The sequence below is a fragment of the Vidua chalybeata genome, chromosome 14 (assembly GCF_026979565.1).
Source record: "Vidua chalybeata isolate OUT-0048 chromosome 14, bVidCha1 merged haplotype, whole genome shotgun sequence".
NCBI lineage: Eukaryota > Metazoa > Chordata > Aves > Passeriformes > Viduidae > Vidua > Vidua chalybeata.
This window is the reverse complement of record NC_071543.1, coordinates 19,523,550-19,544,590: the sequence shown is the minus strand read 5'-3', so window position 1 is coordinate 19,544,590 and position 21,041 is coordinate 19,523,550. Positions and strand designations below refer to the sequence as shown.

Below are 21,041 nucleotides of genomic sequence, written 5' to 3'. Positions count from 1 at the left end.
GCTTATAAATCCCAAACCATGAGCTCAGACAAATACACTAAAAAGCCAGAAGCTTAAAAACAAGAAAATTAGGATCTACTTATGTATTTGAATGCATTTACTAGAGTTTTGTTCAGTTTTTCTCCTCTGTTTGGAGAACCCTAATTTCAGCAGTGACATCAGTGCTGCTGGTTTTCATGCTTTCTTTTTATCCAGTGCCACAGATTTGGGGAGGGGTTTTCATGCTTTCTTTTTATCCAGTGCCACAGATCTGGGGAGGGGGGATCCAGGAACTGTGATGGGCCTGCAGGAGAGCAGCGAGCACAGCAGGACTGGCAGCAGCCAGAAACCAAGCTTAGCACGGTGCCATTCGGCTGGTTTGGCTCCTGATCTTGGCAAGCTTTGGGAAACGGAGCCCTCTCTGGAAATTTTCCCTGCTCAGGTTTGTGGGCAGCCTGTGATGCACAGATGTTTCCAACATCTGCATCTGAGAGCAGAGCCCTGATGTTTGAGACGCTGAGGTTTGAGACAGACACTCCCCCTGGGCACTTCCAGATTTTCAAACAGGACCTCAGCTCCCTCACCCCTGTTCTCCCTCCCAGCTCTGGGGTACCACCCACTTCTTCAGACTGTTTACCTAGCAGCTGAAACAAATGAATTCTAAATTGGAAAAATCTCCAAATTGGTGTCTCTTTAGTTACCAGAGTCCAAACATGTTTGGCCAGATGGATCAGTTAAACATCCCTTCCTCCCTGCCCCACATGCCAGACCTGAGAAATCTTTCCAAACCCTTTCTCAGGATCTGAAATGCCACTCCCTCAGCATCCCCAGAGCAGTCTTTTCTCTCCAGGCATCTCTCCATGGGCCATGGTTGATCCCAGTGCCCCTCTGCAGTGAAACCTTCCCCTTTTGTTCCATTCCCCTCCTCCAAGCTCGCCTTTCTGCAGGAATCCCCCGGGTTTGATGCTCTCAGGGTCGCTGCCTGGCTTTGCTCTGCAGCCCAGGGGAGCCCGTTCCTGTGAGTCTGGGCTCTCCCAGGAGGAGAGGGAGAAAGCAGGGCTGTGTGCTGAGCACTCCATCGTGTCCACCCGCAGGACACCCAGGGCCTGGCACTCCCTGAGCTGTGTCTGAAAGATCCATCAGCTGTGGGAGCTGCTTTCGGGGCCAGAGCCCCTGCCTGAAAGGGCTTTGCTGTGGCTCAGCATCATCTGCAGCACTCCAAGAAGCAGAGAGACACCAGAAGTCAGGGCAGGAGAGTTTTAACTCCAATCATGCAGGAGCATTTCAAGCCTATCACAAGCCAACGCTGGGTTTTCACAACACAAGTTTGGATTTAGAGGGTGGACTGTCTCCTGAATCCTAAACCCCACTTCCTGGTGAATTCTTAATTCTGCAAGTAGGTCATCTCCTCTGGGAACAGTGGAGACTTGACAAGTCTAAATAATAACTCTTATCTCTCCTCTCTTTGATGTTAGATGTCACAAAGTTGTTCCCTGCCATCCACTTTTCATCTCTTCTCTTCAATTCCTGCAAAACTCGGCTGAACACACAAGCTGAGGGAGGAGAAGACATTTCCAGGTCCCACCAATGTTTGCAGGGCGAGGTCTCTCCCTGGCTGCCAGGGTGACCCATCCCAGGGCTGGCACGGGACAGGAGGGGCCCCGGTGTCCCTGAGGACCCGTGGCACCCAGAGCTCACCTTTGAGCTGCAGTTTCAGTGCACAAAGCCCAGAGCTGCCAACCCTCTGCCTGTCAGAGGAGCCTCAATCTCCAGGGCACGCCCAGGAGTGGGAAGAGGCTCAGCAGGATGGAGGCCACGTCCAGCTGCTGGACACAGAGCCACGCCAGGCCACGGCAGTGACCAGTGCCAGGACAGTCCCTCTCACCTCCTCTCACCTGTGCTTTCAGCCGAGGCTCTGGCTCAGAGGTTCAGCTGCCATGAGGAGCCTTGCAAGGACCTTGCCCTGATTCCGGAGTCGTTCCAGTGACATTTTAAATTATGGGTGAGTTTTACATAATTCCTTTGATACGTGTTGTTATGACATGTAAAATTTTGTCTTTGCAGTTGCAGTGAATTATGTAAGAGCTTTGTTTTGCATTTGTCAGGATAACTTGAAGCACTGCACATTTAACAAATGCACTTTTAAAGGCCCTGGTCCTGCCCACAAGTGCAGATAATCTCCATAAACTTTATTAAATTTCTAGTAAATTATAAAGGCTAACAGGCGAGTGACAGTGTTCAAACTCCAAAGCTGAGCATGCAAGGAGTAGGAAAAGTCTTATCCTGAAATGCAGCACCATTCCTGGGCTTCCAGGGATGGCTCCTTATATGATCAAATGCTGGTTTTCCCATGGGGGCCCTGTCTCCATGGTGGAGCAGCCTGCCTGATGCAAATCAGTGGGCAGCAATCCAAAAATCTGTTTTCTTTATGTCCTTCAGCGTGTGGCCCCAGCCCTTGTTTGCTGTATCCTGCTCATCCTCGCTGTAAAGATGAAATACTCTTTCCACTTGGTGTTTGGGGTTTTTTTCTGTGCCACTCCAGTCATGTTTGTTTATTCTGCATGCAAACTATTAATTAATTTGTCTCTGTGAAGCCCAGGAAGGCAGGGGAGAAACATTATCACTTCATAGATAAGGAGCAGAGGCACAGAAAGATTCAGTCAAGAATGTCAATTAATCTGGGATATGCACCTTCAGGAGCTGATAACCCTGTGCACGTGGGATTTTTTGCTGGCTTTGGAGATGCCGTGGGCACTGTCAGGGCAGGACTGCAGTGGGCAGCTGCTGCTGGCCACACGGGTGGCCTAGAGCACTCCCAGGGCACGGGGGACCAGGAACAGCAGCCAGATGGAAGTGCAGGAAACCCCAGAACAGGCTGCAAAGATCCTCTGCTCCAGCCTCCTGCCCTGGCAGGGGCACCTCCACTGCCCCAGGCTGCTCCAGCCCTGCCCAGCCCGGCCTTGGGCACTGCCAGGGATCCAGGGGCAGCCCCAGCTGCTCTGGGCAGGGTGGCAGGATAAAAGCAGGACATCCCTCTCCATGAAGAAAGCATTCCTAGAATCCAGGCCAAACCTCCCCTGGTGCAACGAGGCCGTTTGCTCTTGTGCTTGAGTTACCTGGGAGAGCAGCTCTCCTTTCAGGTGCTTGCAGCAGCCCCTGCAGCCTGGTCCCAGTCCGTAAATGAGAGACCTGAGAATGGCTGTGGAAACTTTCACTTGCCAAATTCCAAGAGTATTTATATAATTTAATCGATAAATTGCATTGATTTATTTGCACTAAGTAACTCCTTGAGGTCTGGGTAATAGATAAAGGTGTGCATGGTGCTGTACAAACACATCATAAATAAATGCAGCTTGCAAATCAATTGCACGATATTAATCATTAATCTTCTCATAGTAAAATAATGTGATGTCTTTCCATTATCGATTAAAAAAAAAAAAAAATCTGACCTAAGAGGTTTCAGAGTCATTTGTTTGAGGAAGGCTGCCCTTTAAGCCAGATCTTACACTTTTAAAAGGTCACAGGGTTTAAATATCATGGTTCCTTACAAAGCAGCACTCCCTGAGAGGTTTGACAGCACCTTCCTCAGAACACATCATGGATCTGCTCGAATGAGAGCTCGGCCACTGGGGCCAGGGCTGGGTTCTTGCAGGGAATTTCACTCTCCCCGCTCTTTGGCTGCTGGTGAAGGATGCACAGAGATCTGTAAGGGCTACCCCAAAGCCTGGTGCACTGACACAGCTGAAGGGCAGCACATTTTCCTCCATCACCGCCCTGGCTGGGCCATTTTCTGACGGCAGTGAGAGAGCTGGGAGCAGAACCAGGAGGTGTTTTACTGCATTTCCTGCAGGCAGGAGACAAATCCCTGGCCAGAGCAAGGTCTAGTTCCAGGTATGCTGAGCCCAGTCAATCTCCTGTTGAGGCAGATGAGCCAGACCAGATCAGATCCATTGCCCAACCTCGGGGCTCCAAGCTGTGCACAGCTGAGCTGCCTCCCCACCCCACTCGTCCCCTATATAATAATATGCATTATTATATAGCAAGAAGAAAATGCTTATTCTACAATTATTTGTTCTAATTAATTTATCTCTCCATCAGCTTTCAAAAGAGACAGATTTCCTTGTTTCTCTCCCTCACTGCCTCTTGGCACGTGCGGTGCAGCAAGGCAGGGCCACGCTGTCCAGATGTCTCCCTGTAATCTGCAGCTCCAGTGCTCCACACGGCCCTTCAGACTGGATTTTTAAAACAAACAAGGGCTTTAAAAGTAATTCATGTGCAATTGTCTTTCATGCCAAAAGTGTTTTGCCTTTCCTTTTTTACCCAAGCTCTCCCTTTTTCATGCACTTTTAGGCACACATCACTTTGTTTAATAGCACAGCATTGCTTTTGGAAGGGGCAGAGCTGTTTGGATCAGGAGGATTTTGTTCAGGAGAACATGTGGGGCAGGAGAACATGTTTGCTGCTAGACTCCTGGCTGGTTCTGCTGAGAGGTTCCAGAGCCCTGTTGGGCACAGGGGAGGAGTTTGGCAGAGCTCTGTTACTGCTGCTGTGAACCAACACAAACCGTGCCCTCAAAATTCCGCATACAGCTCCGTGGTTTCCTCCTGGGTTTACAGAAACTGCATGGGCTTAGCCCAAGGTTTGCACAATAAATAAAGCAGTCAAAGCCACTGCTGCCCAGCCCAGCTGTGTGTTCAGGATGCAGTGTGCCCAGGCTGCTGGGCTCCTGGCTGTGCCTGACCTTGCTGTGATGTTCTTCTGCAGGAGGCAGGGAGGAGACTGAGCCTGGGCTCTGGGCAGCCAGAGCAGAGATCAGCTTTGGTGCTTCAGAACCTGGTGGCTGGAATTTTTGTTGGCATTTCATGAAGACTCCTGCTACTCAGGCAAATGCCTGGGTCTGTAGGCAGCCCAACTTTCAGTAACTTTTGAGGCATCATTAATGCCATCCCACTCCATGGCTATTCCCAGGCCTACTCTCTCTTCCCAGCACTTTCTTGCACACATAATTTTAATTTCCTTTAACCCTTCTGGTGATTAACCTTTCCCCCAGCTCCTGTCTCATCTTGCCTGGAAGCTCCATCCAGCTCTGTGATCTTTGTCAGCTGCTTAAACCCTTCTGCATTTCCATGGCAGCCCTCAAAGACTTGAGATTTTGTGCAGCTTTTACTGAAGTTTCAGCAGCTGCCTCCTCTCCCTCTTGTTGTGGCCAAGGGACTGGAGTCTGGTCTCCTCTTTGATGCCATTTCTGAGCAATTCTCCACCCTGATTGTTCCCCTCCTGCTCACAGAGGGGTCAGGCAGTGCCCAGGGCAGAGTTTGGCTCTTGGAAGTGCTTGGATGGACAAGACTGGCAGGGTTTTCATCTCCTCAGCAGAGGGATTGCTGTGTGCTCTAAGCACAGATGGGCACAGATGGGCAGTGGGGCAGCAATGAGCAGTGGGGCAGGACTGGGCAGTGGGGCAGGGATGAGCAGTGGGACAGGAATGGGCAGTAGGGCAGGAATGGGCAGTAGGGCAGGGATGAGCAGTGGGGCAGGGCTGGATAGTGGGGCAGGGATGAGCAGTGGGGCAGGAATGGGCAGTGGGGCAGGAATTTGCAGTGGGGCAGGAATGAACAGTGGGGCAGGGCTGGGCAGTGGGGCAGGGATGAGCAGTGGGGCACAGACGAGCAGTGGGGCAGCAATGAGCAGTGGGGCAGGAATGGGCAGTGGGGCAGGGATGAGCAGTGGGGCAGGAATGGGCAGTAGGGCAGGGATGAGCAGTGGGGCAGGAATTTGCAGTGGGGCAGGAATGAACAGTGGGGCAGGGCTGGGCAGTGGGGCAGGGATGAGCAGTGGGGCACAGACGAGCAGTGGGGCAGCAATGAGCAGTGGGCCAGCCCGGGGCGGCGCCGGCTCGGCCCCGCAGCGCTCGGGGCTGCCCGGCCCGCTCGGGCCCGGGACGCTCGGGGATGCTCCGGGACACTCCGGGACGCTCGGGGACACTCCGGGACATCCCGGGACGCTCCGGGACGCTCCGGGACGCTCGGGGACGCTCCGGGACGCTCCGGGACGCTCGGGGACGCTCTGGGACGCTCCGGGATGCTCGGGGGCTGCCCGGGACGCTCCGGGACACTCCGGGACACTCCGGGACACCCCGGGACGCTCCGGGACGCTCCGGGACGCTCGGGGACGCTCCGGGACGCTCCGGGACGCTCCGGGACACTCCGGGACGCTCCGGGACGCTCCGGGATGCTCCGGGACGCTCCGGGACGCTCGGGGGCTGCCCGGGACACTCCGGGACACCCCGGGACGCTCCGGGACGCTCCGGGACGCTCGGGGGCTGCCCGGGACGCTCCGGGGCACCCCGGGACGCTCCGGGACGCTCCGGGACACTCCGGGACGCTCCGGGACGCTCGGGGGCTGCCCGGGACACTCCGGGGCACCCCGGGACGCTCCGGGACGCTCCGGGATGCTCGGGGGCTGCCCGGGACGCTCCGGGACACTCCGGGACACTCCGGGACACTCCGGGACACCCCGGGACGCTCCGGGATGCTCGGGGGCTGCCCGGGATGCTCCGGGACGCTCCGGGACCCGGCGGAAGAGGCGCCGGGAGCCGGGGCCGGTGAAGCCGGGGCGGGCAGGAGGGGACACGAGCTGCCAAGAGCAGCGCCCGCAGTCCCGACTGCTCTGTGATTTCCTCGGCTCTCTGCTTTGCTCGGTCCACCCCAATTATGCAATCGTGAGATCTGCTGATTGAAACTCCCTAGAAAAATCTCATTATGTTATCTAATGCAAAACCTTTGGGGTTAATGTAAAACAATTTCACCAGCTCTGTGGCAGGTGGGGTCTCAAGTGTTGCCACTACTTCCAAATGCAGTAATTGTTCTTTTAAATTAAGAAAGTGTAAAAAAAAAAAAAAAAGAACACACCTTTGAACAACAACTAAAGTTCTGCTTTTGTCTAACAAGAAAAGAAGTTTAATTTTTAAAGATCACTCCATATTATGAACTCGCTTAATTATCAGAAGGGATGGTTGGATGAGCAGACAATTAAAACAAGGGGAAGCTCGGAAGGAAAAGTTCACTGTATTAGAGAGACAATGGGGGAAAGTAAAACTATTTCAAGAAACATTTGAAGGAAACCATTTGGGAAGAAAGTAGGATTAATTAAGTTTTGGACCAGTTGATTTTGTTATCTAAAACCATTTCCTAGATGAACACTGTTACATACTTATGCATGAGGTAATGCCTAAGGCTCTCCAGCAGCAGAGTGAAATGTCGGTGCAGGTGAGGGCTCCTCAAAGCAGCAGGGAGCTCCAGCCTGGGCAGTGTGAGTGTGCCAGGCTGGGGCTGGGCTCAGGCCTTGCTGCTCTGGCTGAGTTTGCTCTCCTGTCCTGCCCAGGTGCAGCTGAGCCAGCTGAGCCCCAAGGGAGGCGTCGCTGCTGCTCCTTCTGTGCAGGACGTGCCCCACGCCCCGGCCCCTGGCCTTCCCTTTCCTGGCCTCGCCCTTTTCCTCATCAGGAAAGTGAAACTTCTCCTTCACTGCTCTGAACACACCTGCGGGGAGCTGGGACCCTGCCCTCTGCCAGGAGACCAGCTCCGGGGAGGAGTGTGACAGCGTGCAGGGCTGAGAAACCCCTGGCACAGGAGAGCATCCATCCTGCCCCTGCAGCTGTTGAATTTAGGTGAGACGTGCCAGACATAGCTGGGAGCGCCTGAAAGTTATTTTCCATACGTGGTATTTAGGACTCTTAAATTTCACATCATTAATAGTGATCTTTGAAGGGAACCCTGTTACTTGTCTTCTAATTCCTGATGAAATAGAATAATTTATGGCATCAATTTCTCTGATTAATGTAAAATGTGTTTCAAATTTGGGCTTTCCTTTAATATTTTAACTTTCCCTTGACAGGAGCTGCAGAAGGTGACTGAGTGGCCCCCAAACTGATGTGGTGTGTCCTCAAAGCAGGGTGAGATCTGCTACTGGAGCTGGCCAGCAATAAAACCACAGCGCAGCAGCAATCCCAGCTTGTTTCAGGAGCTGCTATCCAAAAGGCATGAACCAGGGCCTCAGCTCTGCTCTCTCATGCCTGGGGAGAGAGTGCCTTAAAACCTTACTCTGAATTGGGAATTTTTTGTTGTCAAGGACATGTCCCCAAAAATTGCTGAAAAAAGGCCAAAGCTGGAGTTACACACAGCACAGCACAGCCTGGCAGAGCCTGGCACAGCACAGCCTGGCACAGCACAGCCTGGCACAGCACAGCCTGGCACAGCCTGGCACAGCCTGGCACAGCACAGCCCGGCACAGCACAGCCTGGCACGGCACAGCCTGGCACAGCCTGGCACAGCCTGGCACAGCACAGCCCGGCACAGCACAGCCTGGCACAGCACAGCCTGGCACAGCACAGCCTGGCACAGCCTGGCACAGCACAGCAGGGCACAGCCTGGCACAGCACAGCCTGGCACAGCCTGGCACAGCCTGGCACAGCACAGCCTGGCACAGCACAGCAGGGCACAGCCTGGCACAGCACAGCCTGGCACAGCCTGGCACAGCCTGGCACAGCACAGCCTGGCACAGCACAGCCTGGCACAGCACAGCCTGGCACAGCACAGCAGGGCACAGCACAGCCTGGCACAGCCTGGCACAGCCTGGCACAGCACAGCCTGGCACAGGGCTCACTCCCTGGCTGGGGACACAGAGCGTGGCTGTTCTGAGTATCTCAGCTGGGCACGCAGGACCAGCTCTGACAGTGCCCAAAGCCAAAGAAGGGCTGAATTTCTGTATCTATGGCGTTACGGGGAATGGCCGTCACACAGAAAGATTTGGAACATTAATTACAATTAATTCTGAACATTAGTATCTTTTGTAACTTCATAATTTAATTGCCAACCCTTTTCCCTTCAAATTAACCATGGGTGTACAGCATACAATCAAACAAGCTTTTTTAAAAAGTACATCTTAATATAAATAGTTTATTCAGTGCATGGTTGTGTATACAACAAATAATAAACAACTTTTTTTGTAGCAGGCAGAAAGCTGCCTGTACAGAACTAATTCAGTTTTGGAGCACAGAATCCAACGATGATTAATGCACAAAATCTTACACATCATGCAACTCTATGCCAATATTCCAACTTTCTCCCATGCAACAGACATGATGACCTAAATGGAAACCTAACTACATTTTTTAAACAATTGTTTCCAATAGCATGTATAAGTATATGTTGTTTAGGGGTAACCTGTCCTAACGCTTCCTCCTACACAATATTCACGTGCCCGTTACAGTGAAAGGACTTTTACAAATAAGACGTTTCTTATAAAAAAATTAAGTCACCTTAATTCCACAGTTTCTGTCTTTAAAAAAGAAGCCACAACGATAGTTTAACATGACACACAAAATGGAATTAAGAGAATTCTACACTGGAGGATAATTTTATCCCTTTCTGTTAACTTCCACTTGGGATAACAAAACAAATCAATTCCTACAGACTGGGGTTAGCACAAGAACTTTACCAGAAACTACAAATCTATAAAAATTTATTATTTCATTGTGTTTAAAACCACAAGAACACTGTTTGCTTGAGCCTGAGACACCAACTCTCAGTTCCAACCCTGAATTTTGAGTTATTTTTTTAAAGACAGAGCTTTAAAGACCCATTGGAGTTCAGAAATCAAAAAGTTGCACTATTCCAAATTAAAGGATACATTTTTTTTATCAAGCCTTAGATATAAAACGGTAAGCCAAGGAAACAACAGAGTTTACGTATTTGTTTTTTGTTTGCCCCTATAAAACAGACAAGCATTAAAATTTCCTTTGAAGAGCAAAAGTGGTCTTTTTCTGAGTTGGAAAGCAAATTCTGATCAGCAGTGAATGCTGTGAAATGTTTTTGTTTCGTTTTCCACAAAGCATAGGCGAGAGAGAGAAAGAGATAAAGAAAAAGTGAGAGAGAGAAAGAGCTGGACATTTCTTCTGGGAGGTTTTCCCACAGCTGTGTGTGCTGCTCTCCAGTGCCTTGTGCTGTGCACAGGCACACTCTCCAAGCCTGGGGATTCTCCTTTGGCAACCAGAAGATCTAATGGCTGATAAACAGGTGACCTGTGGAGCTCGGTGCCTTGTCCCGGGCAACTGAAGGTTTGGATGAAAGACTGCGAGTAAGAATTCAACTGCATCCAGAGGTAAGGTTCTGTTAGAGAGCACTTGGCTGGCCTGAACCTGGCTACGTTGACTCGTTTTGGCTCATGGATTTACCCCCATTTAGCACTCCTGAAACGCTTCTGCTCTTTGTTGGGGTCCCACTCCCAGACCTGGAGAACTCTGTGAGATCGTGGAGGGAAGGCTCTTTGTACATGGCCACTGCAAGGCAAGAGAGAGCAGAACATCAGCACGGCCTGGGGCTGCTGGCTGGGGGCAGAGCCCAGCCCTGACACGCTGGGGTTGCCAGCCAGCAATATGCCATGGGAGGAGAGACAAACAGCCAGGGCAAGGAGCCCCCTTCCATGCCAAGCACTTCCCGAACCTCTGAGATCCTCCTCGGTGGACTGACATTTTACAGAAGGAGAAAACCACTCCTCCCCCTCCCAGTGAAAGCAGCCACTGCACTTACACAGCCTGCAGGACAGACCTAAGCTGACAAAAACCAGCATTTCCTTACGAACAGAGAAGTAGCACTGCCAGCAGCTGTGATTTCACCTGCTGGAACTCTGCTGAGACGAACACCATGGTACAGAACATTACACTCCTGTCACACAAGCAGCTGGACACGTCAAAAACTTATGCACAGAAATTAAACACAACGTAGTATCAGTTCAGAGAAATGGAGCAAACCCAAGCAATTACCTTTTAAGGGTTTTGGAAGGAAGTGTGCTGCAGGTTTATTTTTCTTCACGTGGTTTCCTTTCATTATTTCTCCTTCTTTGTTAAGACCCAAATACCAACCCCGGCCAGACTGTTGCTGTCTGTAGATCATTGAGGAATATGTCACATAGTAGTTTTCAAATACTGATTCTTTGAACTTGCATTCGGGTGTAAAATGTTCCTGTAAGAAAGCAACAGATCAATAGGTGCAGGGCCGAATCCCACATCAGTTAATGAAAAAGCATGTAATATAATATCCATTGCCTTCTGATGGTTACAAGTCATACCTCTCATCCTCAACTATCCACTTATGAAACATGGCTCCTGAAAGTATTAACAAAGGAGTAACACAATTTGAAACCTGTGAAATGATGCTGTGAGCTGCTCTAAGTAGATTGCAATAAGATCTTTTTTGAACAATGAGTAAAGAGTCTGAGGATTTATTGATTGAGGCAGCTAATGGATGTCAGGCAGACACGGAGCTGTGTCACCCCTGGGACCAGCTGTGCTGCAGCCCTGCAGGCAGGAAGAGCCCGCGGGATGCTTTGTGCATTAACTGCTGCCCTCGGCTGTGTAAGAGGCAAATGCCAGAGTAAATGGGTGTCTCTCAGTACCCCTAAGGGCCCTGGCTCCTTCGGCCTCTGGACATTACAGGTTCTGCAACATCTCACCCATGGACTGGAAAATACGAGAGAGGAAGGGGTTGGTCTGGCCGTGCAGATGTTAACGCCTCAGTCGTGCCTGTCACTGCACCACAGAGCAGCCAGATGTTTGCTGGCCTCCCCTTGCCAGGGCAGCCAGCTGCAGGGGAGCTGCCCTCGTGCTTACCTCCTGCTTGTATAATCATTGTAATTTTGATTTTAAAATATCGCAGGAAATTAAATGTCTCAGGAGCTTAAGATATTCTTATGTAGTTTCTAAAATATTCTGAAGTGAGAAAAGGATGGTATCAGGGAAAAAAAAAAAAACCACCACTCTGCATTTTCTGCACATCTTTTGCCATTTTGTCTTTACAAGAGAAAGAAAAAAGCTCCCATTCTCTGACTGGCATTTGCTTCAACAAAGAATGTGAAGCAAGCAATTTTCTTCTTTTTTTTCCTTTAAGCTAATTGGTTGTTGTTTAGTTAATTGACAATTGGTTTCAATTGCTGTCAAATAGGGACAGTCATTGCATTTTTGTAAGATTTCTGCATAAAAGCCTCCCCTCACTGTTCCCTGCCCAGCACCAGCCATGGTAACAAAGACTGTTGCAAGGGTATCATCCAATTAGCAGCAAAATGGAAAACTACAGTGCTCCCACTGGCAGATTATGGTTTATGTACAGTAATTTGGAGCTGTTTGGGTACAAAAGGCCCGCTTGTACACAGCAGCAGAGGGTCAGACTGCAAACAGAACCCCAACATTTCCTCTGGAGCCCTCAGGGAGCAAGTTCACCTCAAATGAGCAGCCCAGAGTCCCTGACACGGAGGGACAGAACAGTGGGGGACAGAAGGAAAGACACGGAACCCCTCTCACTCCTGGTTTTCCCTCAGCTCTCGTGGAGTGCTGTGCTCCTCTGAGCTTGCAGCTGAGCCCATGCCCAGCCCGGCAGTGCCCTGCATGGGCACGTGTCCATAACACGCCCAGTCACCAGGACACGTTCCCTCCCAGATGGCTGGGCACCAAAGCAGAGCCCCCCATGGCCTGGGCTGGCAGGATCCGTGCCCCTCTCTGCTCTGGCACCTGCCAGTGCCGGCTGCAGCTGCAGCCAGCAAGCTGCCCTGGCATGGCCCTGCCAAAGCAGCAGCTCCTCTGTCTCGGGGCCCGGGTGTCGGGATGACCCCAGAGTGTAAAAGTCCTCATTTCCCAGCCCCGCAGCCAAAGGAGGAGTCTGAATGTGCAGGGTCGGCTTCTCAAGGGTGTTTATTTCCCCTTCTCTAGAACATTCTCTCTCTGCCCTGCTGAGCTCTGTCCAGCAGCTCGGCCATGGCATTCTGTCTGCCCTCAGGGCAGTGTTCACATTTTATACCAAAAACTCCGTGTGCCGTGGTTACAATAACGTGCCAATGTCTGTCATTGGTGTTGGACAGTGTGTCTGTGCCTGAAACCAACAGAAAAATGTCACCAGCACAGCAAGACATAGAGGGCAAGGAGAAGGAGAAGGAGAAGGAGAAGGAGAAGGAGAAGGAGAAGGAGAAGGAGAAGGAGAAGGAGAAGGAGAAGGAGAAGGAGAAGGAGAAGGAGAAGGAGAAGAAGGTCAGGACATGCCCAAATCCCTCCATCTTGTCCCTTCGAACCCCATTCTAAAAAGCCCCAAAATTTTACTTTTTCACCCTGTGTCAATTCACCTACCACACCACTCAAACCCTCGTGGCTTGTAATTCCTCACACAGAGTTGGCAGCTTTTCCCACGGGCTAAAATGGAAGCCACAGGTGTTTTTGACTCCATGCCAAGGTCTCTGAGCCCCATGCCAGGGTCTCAGCCAGCCAGGGCAGCCAGAGGGGTGTGCTGGGTCCCAACACGTCTGGGCAGCCCGGGGCTGCAGGGCTGTGCCCAGCCCTGCCCAGGGGAGTTTGTTCCACTGCCCTTCCTGCAGCCCAGCCCGGGCGGGTGCCCTGCTCGGCACCAAGGGGAGCAGCCCTGCAGAGCCAGCTCCGGGCAGGAATGGCACCACGGGCTGTGCCAGGCACCCTGCACTGCCCCGAGCCTGGGCAGCTCCGGGCAGGAATGGCACCACGGGCCATGCCAGGCGCCCTGCACTGCTCCGAGCCTGGCCAGGAATGGCACCACAGGCCATGCCAGGCGCCCTGCACTGCTCCGAGCCTGGCCAGGAATGGCACCACAGGCCATGCCAGGCGCCCTGCACTGCTCCGAGCCTGGCCAGGAATGGCACCACAGGCCATGCCAGGCGCCCTGCACTGCCCCGAGCCTGGCCAGGAATGGCACCACGGGCCATGCCAGGCGCCCTGCACTGCTCCGAGCCTGGCCAGGAATGGCACCACAGGCCATGCCAGGCGCCCTGCACTGCCCCGAGCCTGGGCAGCGAGGTGCCAGCCCCGCTGGGCACGGGCAGGGCTGCCCTGAGCTCGGCACAGCGCAGAGCAGCAGCTCTCGGCCATTGTGTCAGCTCTGCTGGCACAGGCTTTGTCACACGCCGAGGAGGAGCAGGCTGCCCCAGCTAACACCGACGCTTTCCAGCTCGCAGGTCGATCCTATCCTTACAAACACACGTCTCCAATTCCAAGGCCAGGTTTTTCCTGTCTCTCAGCTGTCCTTTTAGCCCATCCTCGCAATAAAAACGATGCAAATGAGGTCTGGAAAGTCCAGATACATTATGGATGTATGGATACATTATTACACAATATGGATACATTCTTACACAAAACAGACACATTATTACACAATTGATACATTATGGATACATTATTACACAAAACATATGGCTACATTATTACACAATTGATACATTATGGATACATTATTACACAATTGATACATTGTGGACACATTATTACACAAAACAGATTAAATAATTCTTTCTGTGAAACGCTATTTCCATCTCTGCTTACCTCAAAAGTCACTGATGATGGCACCTAGATGACAATAAACTGCAGTGTCTCAAGCCCCTCACACATCCACCCTTAACACTGAATGAATGAATGAATAAATAAAAGGGAAAAGACTTTCCAGCACATAAAAGTGCTGGATTCACCGTAGTCGTGACTCAGCCACACTTAAGTAAGCAGGAAGATGAACTGTCAGGGGCTGCTTCTTGGGTTTGAGCTGCTCAGCCTAACTACTGAAAGGTTCCTTCATGAACAAATCTGTAGCTGCATTGAATATGTGAAAAATAATAATTTGGTGTATGATAATATGGTAAAAGGGCCTTGTGGCCTTTTTTATACACTTAGAGTAGCTGTATTTCCAGGCAGCTGGCTAGATTATATCTAAAATAATTCAGGTTGCATTACCGAATGCCAAGCCTGAAAGCTAAAATATCACAAAAGCCAATCTGGAATTCTTCCTGCTCTATTTCTGCAGAAGACATATCTGAAGCCAAAACCCCTCCAAATGATCAGCCATCACACCCAGCAGCCCTGCAGGACTGCATGTTAATTATTCTGTGCTCCAAATGACTCTGGAGCAGGAATTCAGCCCCAAAAGGGGAAGCCTGTGTGTGAGGAAGGGGTTCAGAGAGCCCTGGTTGGGATGGCTGATGCTCAGGGCACAGGAGCAGGAGGATGTTTGCTCTCTGCCATTTATTGCATCCTGAATTTGCACTCTGGATGCCATCAGCAGGGGCCAGCACCAAATTCTTCAAGTCATGAGGTCAGGACTGGGTTTGTTCAAGGTTTCTTTCACCACAGGTCAAATATCCTGCAGCAGTTTATTAGAACAATGACAGATTTTGTTCAGATGGACTTAGTGCTAGAGGCCTGAGCAAACAGCAAGAAAAGAAAATTTAACTTTGAAAAGTATTTAAGAAAAGTATTGTGTACTCGGGAAACTTGGAAAATGTTCTTATATATTGAGCATGTAATTATATTCCTTGTGATCAATGACTATGTCTGTGTACAGGATTTATCCTTTATTTTCTCCACTTAATGAAAATTGGATTTTTTTCCCTCCATATCCCAATTTCTTTCAGAACTATAATGTAGCCCAGGATTCCATTTGATAATCATGAATTTTTGAAGGAGCCTCGTTAAGGCTCCAGAGCAGTGATTTTCTGCACCAGTGAGCCTGCCTTTTTTTATTAACAGAGATTGATTTTCTCCATCTCGGCACGTGAAGTTCCAGGGTGTATCCTCTGGACCATCACCCTGTAATGTGCGTGGCATCAACAGCACAGGATGGGAATACTTCAGCTTGCATGTTATCAGGAAAAACAGCTTTTAGATCCCCAGCGTGAGGAGTCTGGAGCAGCTGGAATTTCCTGAGCCCCCAGCAGCCATTTGCTGCAGCAGTGGAAAATGACATTCCCTTTCCCTTCTGGCACTTTGTACCAGCTCTAGCACTTCTGCACAGCCAGGCTCCAATCCCACCCTGCTGGCCACTGTGCTTGAGTTTCCCTGCTCTGGGAATCCTGGGCACGCCACTGGAGCAGCCTGCCCTGTGTGCACAGGTCCTGTGGGGCTGCTTGGCCACGGGACTGTCCCTGTCCCTGTCCCCAGCACTGGCAGGCACAGCAAGGGCCAGAGTTTCCAGAAAAAAATTTACAGAAAATTTCGAATTTTCCAGAAAAAAAACCCTGGGGGGTTTTTGAGGAGAGGTGCTGGAGCAGCTCGGGGAGGAGCATCACTGTGGCCAGGCCCTTGCAGGTGAATTTTCACAGGCACTGCAGGTAGCCCAAAGCCCTCAGGAGGGGCTGTGGGGCTGAACTAACTGCTACAGACAAACTACCAGCTGATCTGTGGGACAATTCCCCCAGAGATCACTTCCAGGTATGTGTACTGGCCACACACCCAAGGAAGGAAGAAAATTAGGTCCAAAATTATATAGAGAAAAGACACTGAATTTATTCAGGAAAACAACTTAATGGGAGGAGTGATAGGGAGGCAAAGCTTTCTGGAGAGTGATCCCAGACAGCTCCATAGAATGGATTTTCCTTATTGCTAGTGCAATAAACAGGAATTTATCAAGTGAAACACAAATGGTCAGTGGTGTGTAAAATTATTTAGTGCAAATCTTCTGTGAAGAGTACAATGGAGCCCAAGGAAGCAGCTGGATAACCAGGATCTCAGAAAGATTTCAGGTTGTCTCTAGGTATTCTCTGAATCCCTGAGAAAAGCACTGAAAAGAGCCTGCAGTGATTCCCTTGGCATCATTCCTTTGCACAGCAAACCAAAAGCACAAATTCAGGGGAGAATGCCCACAGTGTACCGAAGTAGAAAACATATTAATTACAAACACAGAGATGCAGAGGTGTGAATTTTGTTCATTACTCTCTTTCTGCCCTCATCAGTGACTCAGTTGAGCAAAAGTCTCCATCTTTGCCCAGGTTTTTAAGTGGCCTTTAGGCCCCTCAATAACCCATAAATAATAACTGGGTGCGTCACCTCAGGCAGGATGTGCTGCCTGATGAGCCAAGGGAAACGACTCAGAGACTGGAAACAAGGCTGGAATTTAACTGAGACAGGAGCTATGCACAATCATATTATTGCTCCCCTGCCTTTTGGTGATGCTTCACTTTACAGCTGTGCTGATTAACCAAAGCACTCCTTAACTGGGGCAGGAGAGCTAAGGCATGATACATGCAGGAGGAAGGCACTCTTCTGGTTACTGCAGAGGAAATTAATCCTGCTGGAAAAAAAAACCTGTCATGGGGCTTAAAACTTCTGCAAGATGCCCAGGAGTCCACTTCAGAGATGTCAAACACAGGTCCCTGTCCTAATCCACCCCACCAAGTTTTGACATAGAATTTACTTGCTATGAAGAAGGACAGAAGATCCACTTTACCCCAAATTCTCCTCTTGGACAGAAGATCCACTTTACCCCAAATTCTCCTCTTGGACAGAAGATCCACTTTACCCCAGATTCTCCTCTTCTGCATCATATTTACCTCTGATGATGCTGGAATCATTGTAGAGGGAAACCCCTGCCGTTACCTAATGGACCAAGTGTTATTTTGATACATTCTAATGCTTGCACCCACCCTCTTTTGATTTCTGCAGCTTCAGGAGGAGCACTCAGGTCACCCGAAGCAGCAGAGGCAGCTGCAGCAGGTCCCTCTGTGTGCAGGTATCAGTGTGTGGCAAACACCCCGAGCCACTGCAGCTGGAGCATCACTCCAGCAGCCTTGGGGCTGTGCCAGCTGCTGAATCGTGCTCCCACTGAGAACTACCAGAGAACTCCCTTTTCCTCTCAGCAGGCTCTCCGTTTTCCCCAGAGCAGCCAATCCTTTTCATAATTTTCCTAAGCTCATTATCTCCGTTCCCTGCCACAGCGGCTTCCACGGGTGAATCCAGCACTGTGGAAAACATTTAAAATGTGTCTGCTGTTGTTTTTTATCATAAGCAGACTTCTTGGCTTTTTTTTTTCTTTTTTTTTTTTTTACAGCTTTCTACTCTCAGCTTTTAATTTTGGAAAACAGCACATAAAAGTACTCAGAGTGCCTCTTCTGTGCCATTCACTACCCCACATCTCTCCATCGTGCCTCTGCTTATTCATCTCTTGTCTTAACTAAGCAGGCCTAATCTTTTAAAATCTCTTCTCATATGAAAGTTTCTCAGTGCCTTTAATCATTTTCATTACCCTTCACTGAATTCTTTCTTTTTTCCCCTCTATCATTTCGAGAACTGAAACACAACATTTAAGAAGAGGCTGCACCATTGAGTTGCATAACAGAGGTAAGATATTTTCAGTCATTTTTCTTGTGACAAAGTAAAATGGACTTTGTTGCTCAACCTTACTATTGTGCATTTGTAGAAAGGTTCTCTGTCTTTTCAGTCGTGTCTCTGATAAATATAGTCCAATGTTATGGTATAGCTGACCCTCTGATTAGTCAGTGTACCCAAGCTTAAAGGAAGGGGGAAAGATGCAAAAAGCAGCTCAAACAGCTTTCTTCCCCAGAACTAGAGCAGAGAGCCCCAAAGATGCTAAGCAACCTATTTTATAACAAATCCATTATTACACAGATAACCTGCCAGACACTGCAATCAGATTTCTAGCAGTTATAATTGACATCAAATCCTGCTATTGTCAAATCTCTCCAACACAGCTGTTGAGCAGAATGTCCTCAGCTTAAGGGTGCCATTTAAGTGTGTGCTTTTTAATAAAGAGCAGACCTAGGTTGGAAAAAATCCCTTTAAAGTGTGGGCACCATCTCCTGCTCTCAGTCATGGACAGCCCTTCATGCCCTTGTTCCAAGGGCCAAGCTCTGAGCCCACTGGCACTGGCTGGACATGGCCAGTGGCACCTGAAAGAGCATGAGGAGCAGAGCCTCAGCCCAGCCTGGCACAGCCCAGCACAGCCTGGAATGGCACAGCCCAACCTGGCATGGCACAGCCCAGCCTGGCACAGCCCAGCACAGCCTGGCACAGCCCAGCCTGGCACGGCCCAGCCCAGCCCAGCCCAGCCCAGCCCAGCCCAGCCCAGCCCAGCCCGGCCCGGCCCAGCCCAGCCCAGCTGCCCTGTTTGCAGGGTCTGCCCGGAGCTGCCCTGAGCCCTCCTGGGCTCTGCGGAGGATGGCAGCAGTGCTGGGCACTGCAGCAGCACCCCCTGGCACCTGTGCTGCCCAGCCCGGCACCTGTGCTGCCAGACGGGCTCTGGGGCAGCCCCGAGGCATTTCCTGCTCCTGGGTGCAGCACAGCAGCCCGGCCTAGGGAGAGGGGGGAGATCTCTGGGCTGACACCCATCCATTCATGCACATTTACCTTAAAGGGCTGGAAAACAATAATCTAATCAGTGTTTGCAGCGAGCTCTAAATCTCTCTGCTTAATTACAAGCAGGGACATGACCCCTTTTGCAGTGGGTGCTCCCAAGTCCTATGGAAAATCCAGAAGGCACACAGAGCTTTTGGGGAGGAGCAGCTGAAGGAGCAGGAGCCAGAGCAGAGGGCACAGTGGTGCAGGGAGCAGAGCTGGCAGGGGCTGCTGTGTGTGCCAGCCTGCAGCCTGGCTGTGCAGGTGCACCTGGGCCAGTGCATGTGGGGGATCCCCTCCCTGCTCCCTGCTCCCTGCTCCCTGCTCCCTGCTCCCTGCTCCCTGCTCCCTGCTGCCTGCTCCCTGCTCCCTGCTCCCTGCTCCCTGCTCCCTGTGCTCCTGAGGGCAGACTGCAGCAGGCAGGGCTCTCCCAGCACAGCCCGTGCTCAGCCCCAGCTCCCCAGCGCCCAGCAGCGTTTGCTGACGCTGGAGGAGGAGGATGGGGTCTGCAGCACAGGAAGAGCTCAGCTGCTGCTGAACGAGCTCTTTTTCTGCACACCAGCAACTGCCTCTGCTCAGTGACTGCGAGAGGCTGCAAGGGGAAGATAAACAGCAGGAGCTGCAGGAGGAGGAATAATGCCACACTACATCACACAGGCTCCTGCCCGCCTGCCAGCTGAGGGTGTTCCACAGGACAGCCAGCCCTGCCCTCTGCCTTTGCTGGGTGGGTGCCCCTTTCTGGAGCTCTGGCTCATCCATCCTCAGGTGCCCATTCCTGGAGCTCTGGCTCATCCATCCATCCCTCAGGTGCCCATTCCTGGAGCTCTGGCTCATCCATCCATCCCTCAGGTGCCCATTCCTGGAGCTCTGGCTCATCCATCCCTCAGGTGCCCATTTCTGGAGCTCTGGCTCATCCATCCATCCTCAGGTGCCCCTTTCTGGAGCTCTGGCTCATCCATCCTCAGGTGCCCATTCCTGGAGCTCTGGCTCATCCATCCATCCTCAGGTGCCCATTCCTGGAGCTCTGGCTCATCCATCCATCCTCAGGTGCCCATTCCTGGAGCTCTGGCTCATCCATCCCTCAGGTGCCCATTCCTGGAGCTCTGGCTCATCCATCCATCCCTCAGGTGCCCATTTCTGGAGCTCTGGCTCATCCATCCTCCCTCAGGTGCCCATTCCTGGAGCTCTGGCTCATCCATCCATCCCTCAGGTGCAATTTGTAGAGCTCTGGCTCATCCATCCATCCTCAGGTGCCCATTCCTGGAGCTCTGGCTCATCCATCCCTCCTCAGGTGCCCATTCCTGGAGCTCTGGCTCATCCATCCCCCAGGTGCCCATTTCTGGAGCTCTGTCCCTCCTCCTGGCAGCCCCAGCAGTGCCCACCTCCGTGCTGTCCCCACGCTGCCCTGGGCACTGCCTGTGCTGCAGCTGCTGCCTCACAGGAGCCTCCCCTGCAGCAACACTGCCAAGCCTATTTTGGGAACCCCCTGGAAGGCTTTGTAAAGTAATACATGCATCAGAGTTTTTGGACTGGGATTATATACTAAAAAATAACACCAAGCTAACAGGCCTATTAATTAATATCAGCCTATTAATATTAGGCTTTTATTCTGAAGCACTACGTTGCAAGCAGAATTGTTAATATGGATAATGTCAGTGCTGGGAATCGTAAGCAGGACATTGCACTCAACAAAAGCAGTGACTCCTTCAGAACCTGATCCAAAATGTATTTTGACCAAGGCAAATACTACCCATGCCTTCTCTGCATTTTGGTTAGCTCCTGATGTTCAGGCAGCCTGCAAAGACACACAGACCTCTTGCTTTAAGAAACCTAGGATATTTGATATTTGTCACTACCAATGCAGCTTGCTTAATACAAAGTGTAA

The 21,041-nt window shown here is 51.0% G+C and overlaps 1 protein-coding gene across 4 annotated transcripts in view; it reads right to left on the bottom strand.

Annotated features, from left to right (window-relative positions):
- Window positions 1-8,910: 8,910 nt before the first annotated feature.
- FGF13 (fibroblast growth factor 13) overlaps window positions 8,911-21,041 on the bottom strand; it is a 208,728-nt gene continuing 196,597 nt past the window's right edge. For all 4 annotated transcript variants that reach the window (XM_053955349.1, XM_053955352.1, XM_053955350.1 and 1 more), the window contains 2 exons: window positions 10,796-10,994; window positions 8,911-10,312 (listed from right to left, as the gene is read on the bottom strand). In XM_053955349.1, coding sequence (XP_053811324.1) covers window positions 10,176-10,312; window positions 10,796-10,994 — 336 coding nt within the window. In that variant the 3' untranslated portion in view covers window positions 8,911-10,175. The remainder of the gene's footprint in view (window positions 10,313-10,795; window positions 10,995-21,041) is intronic.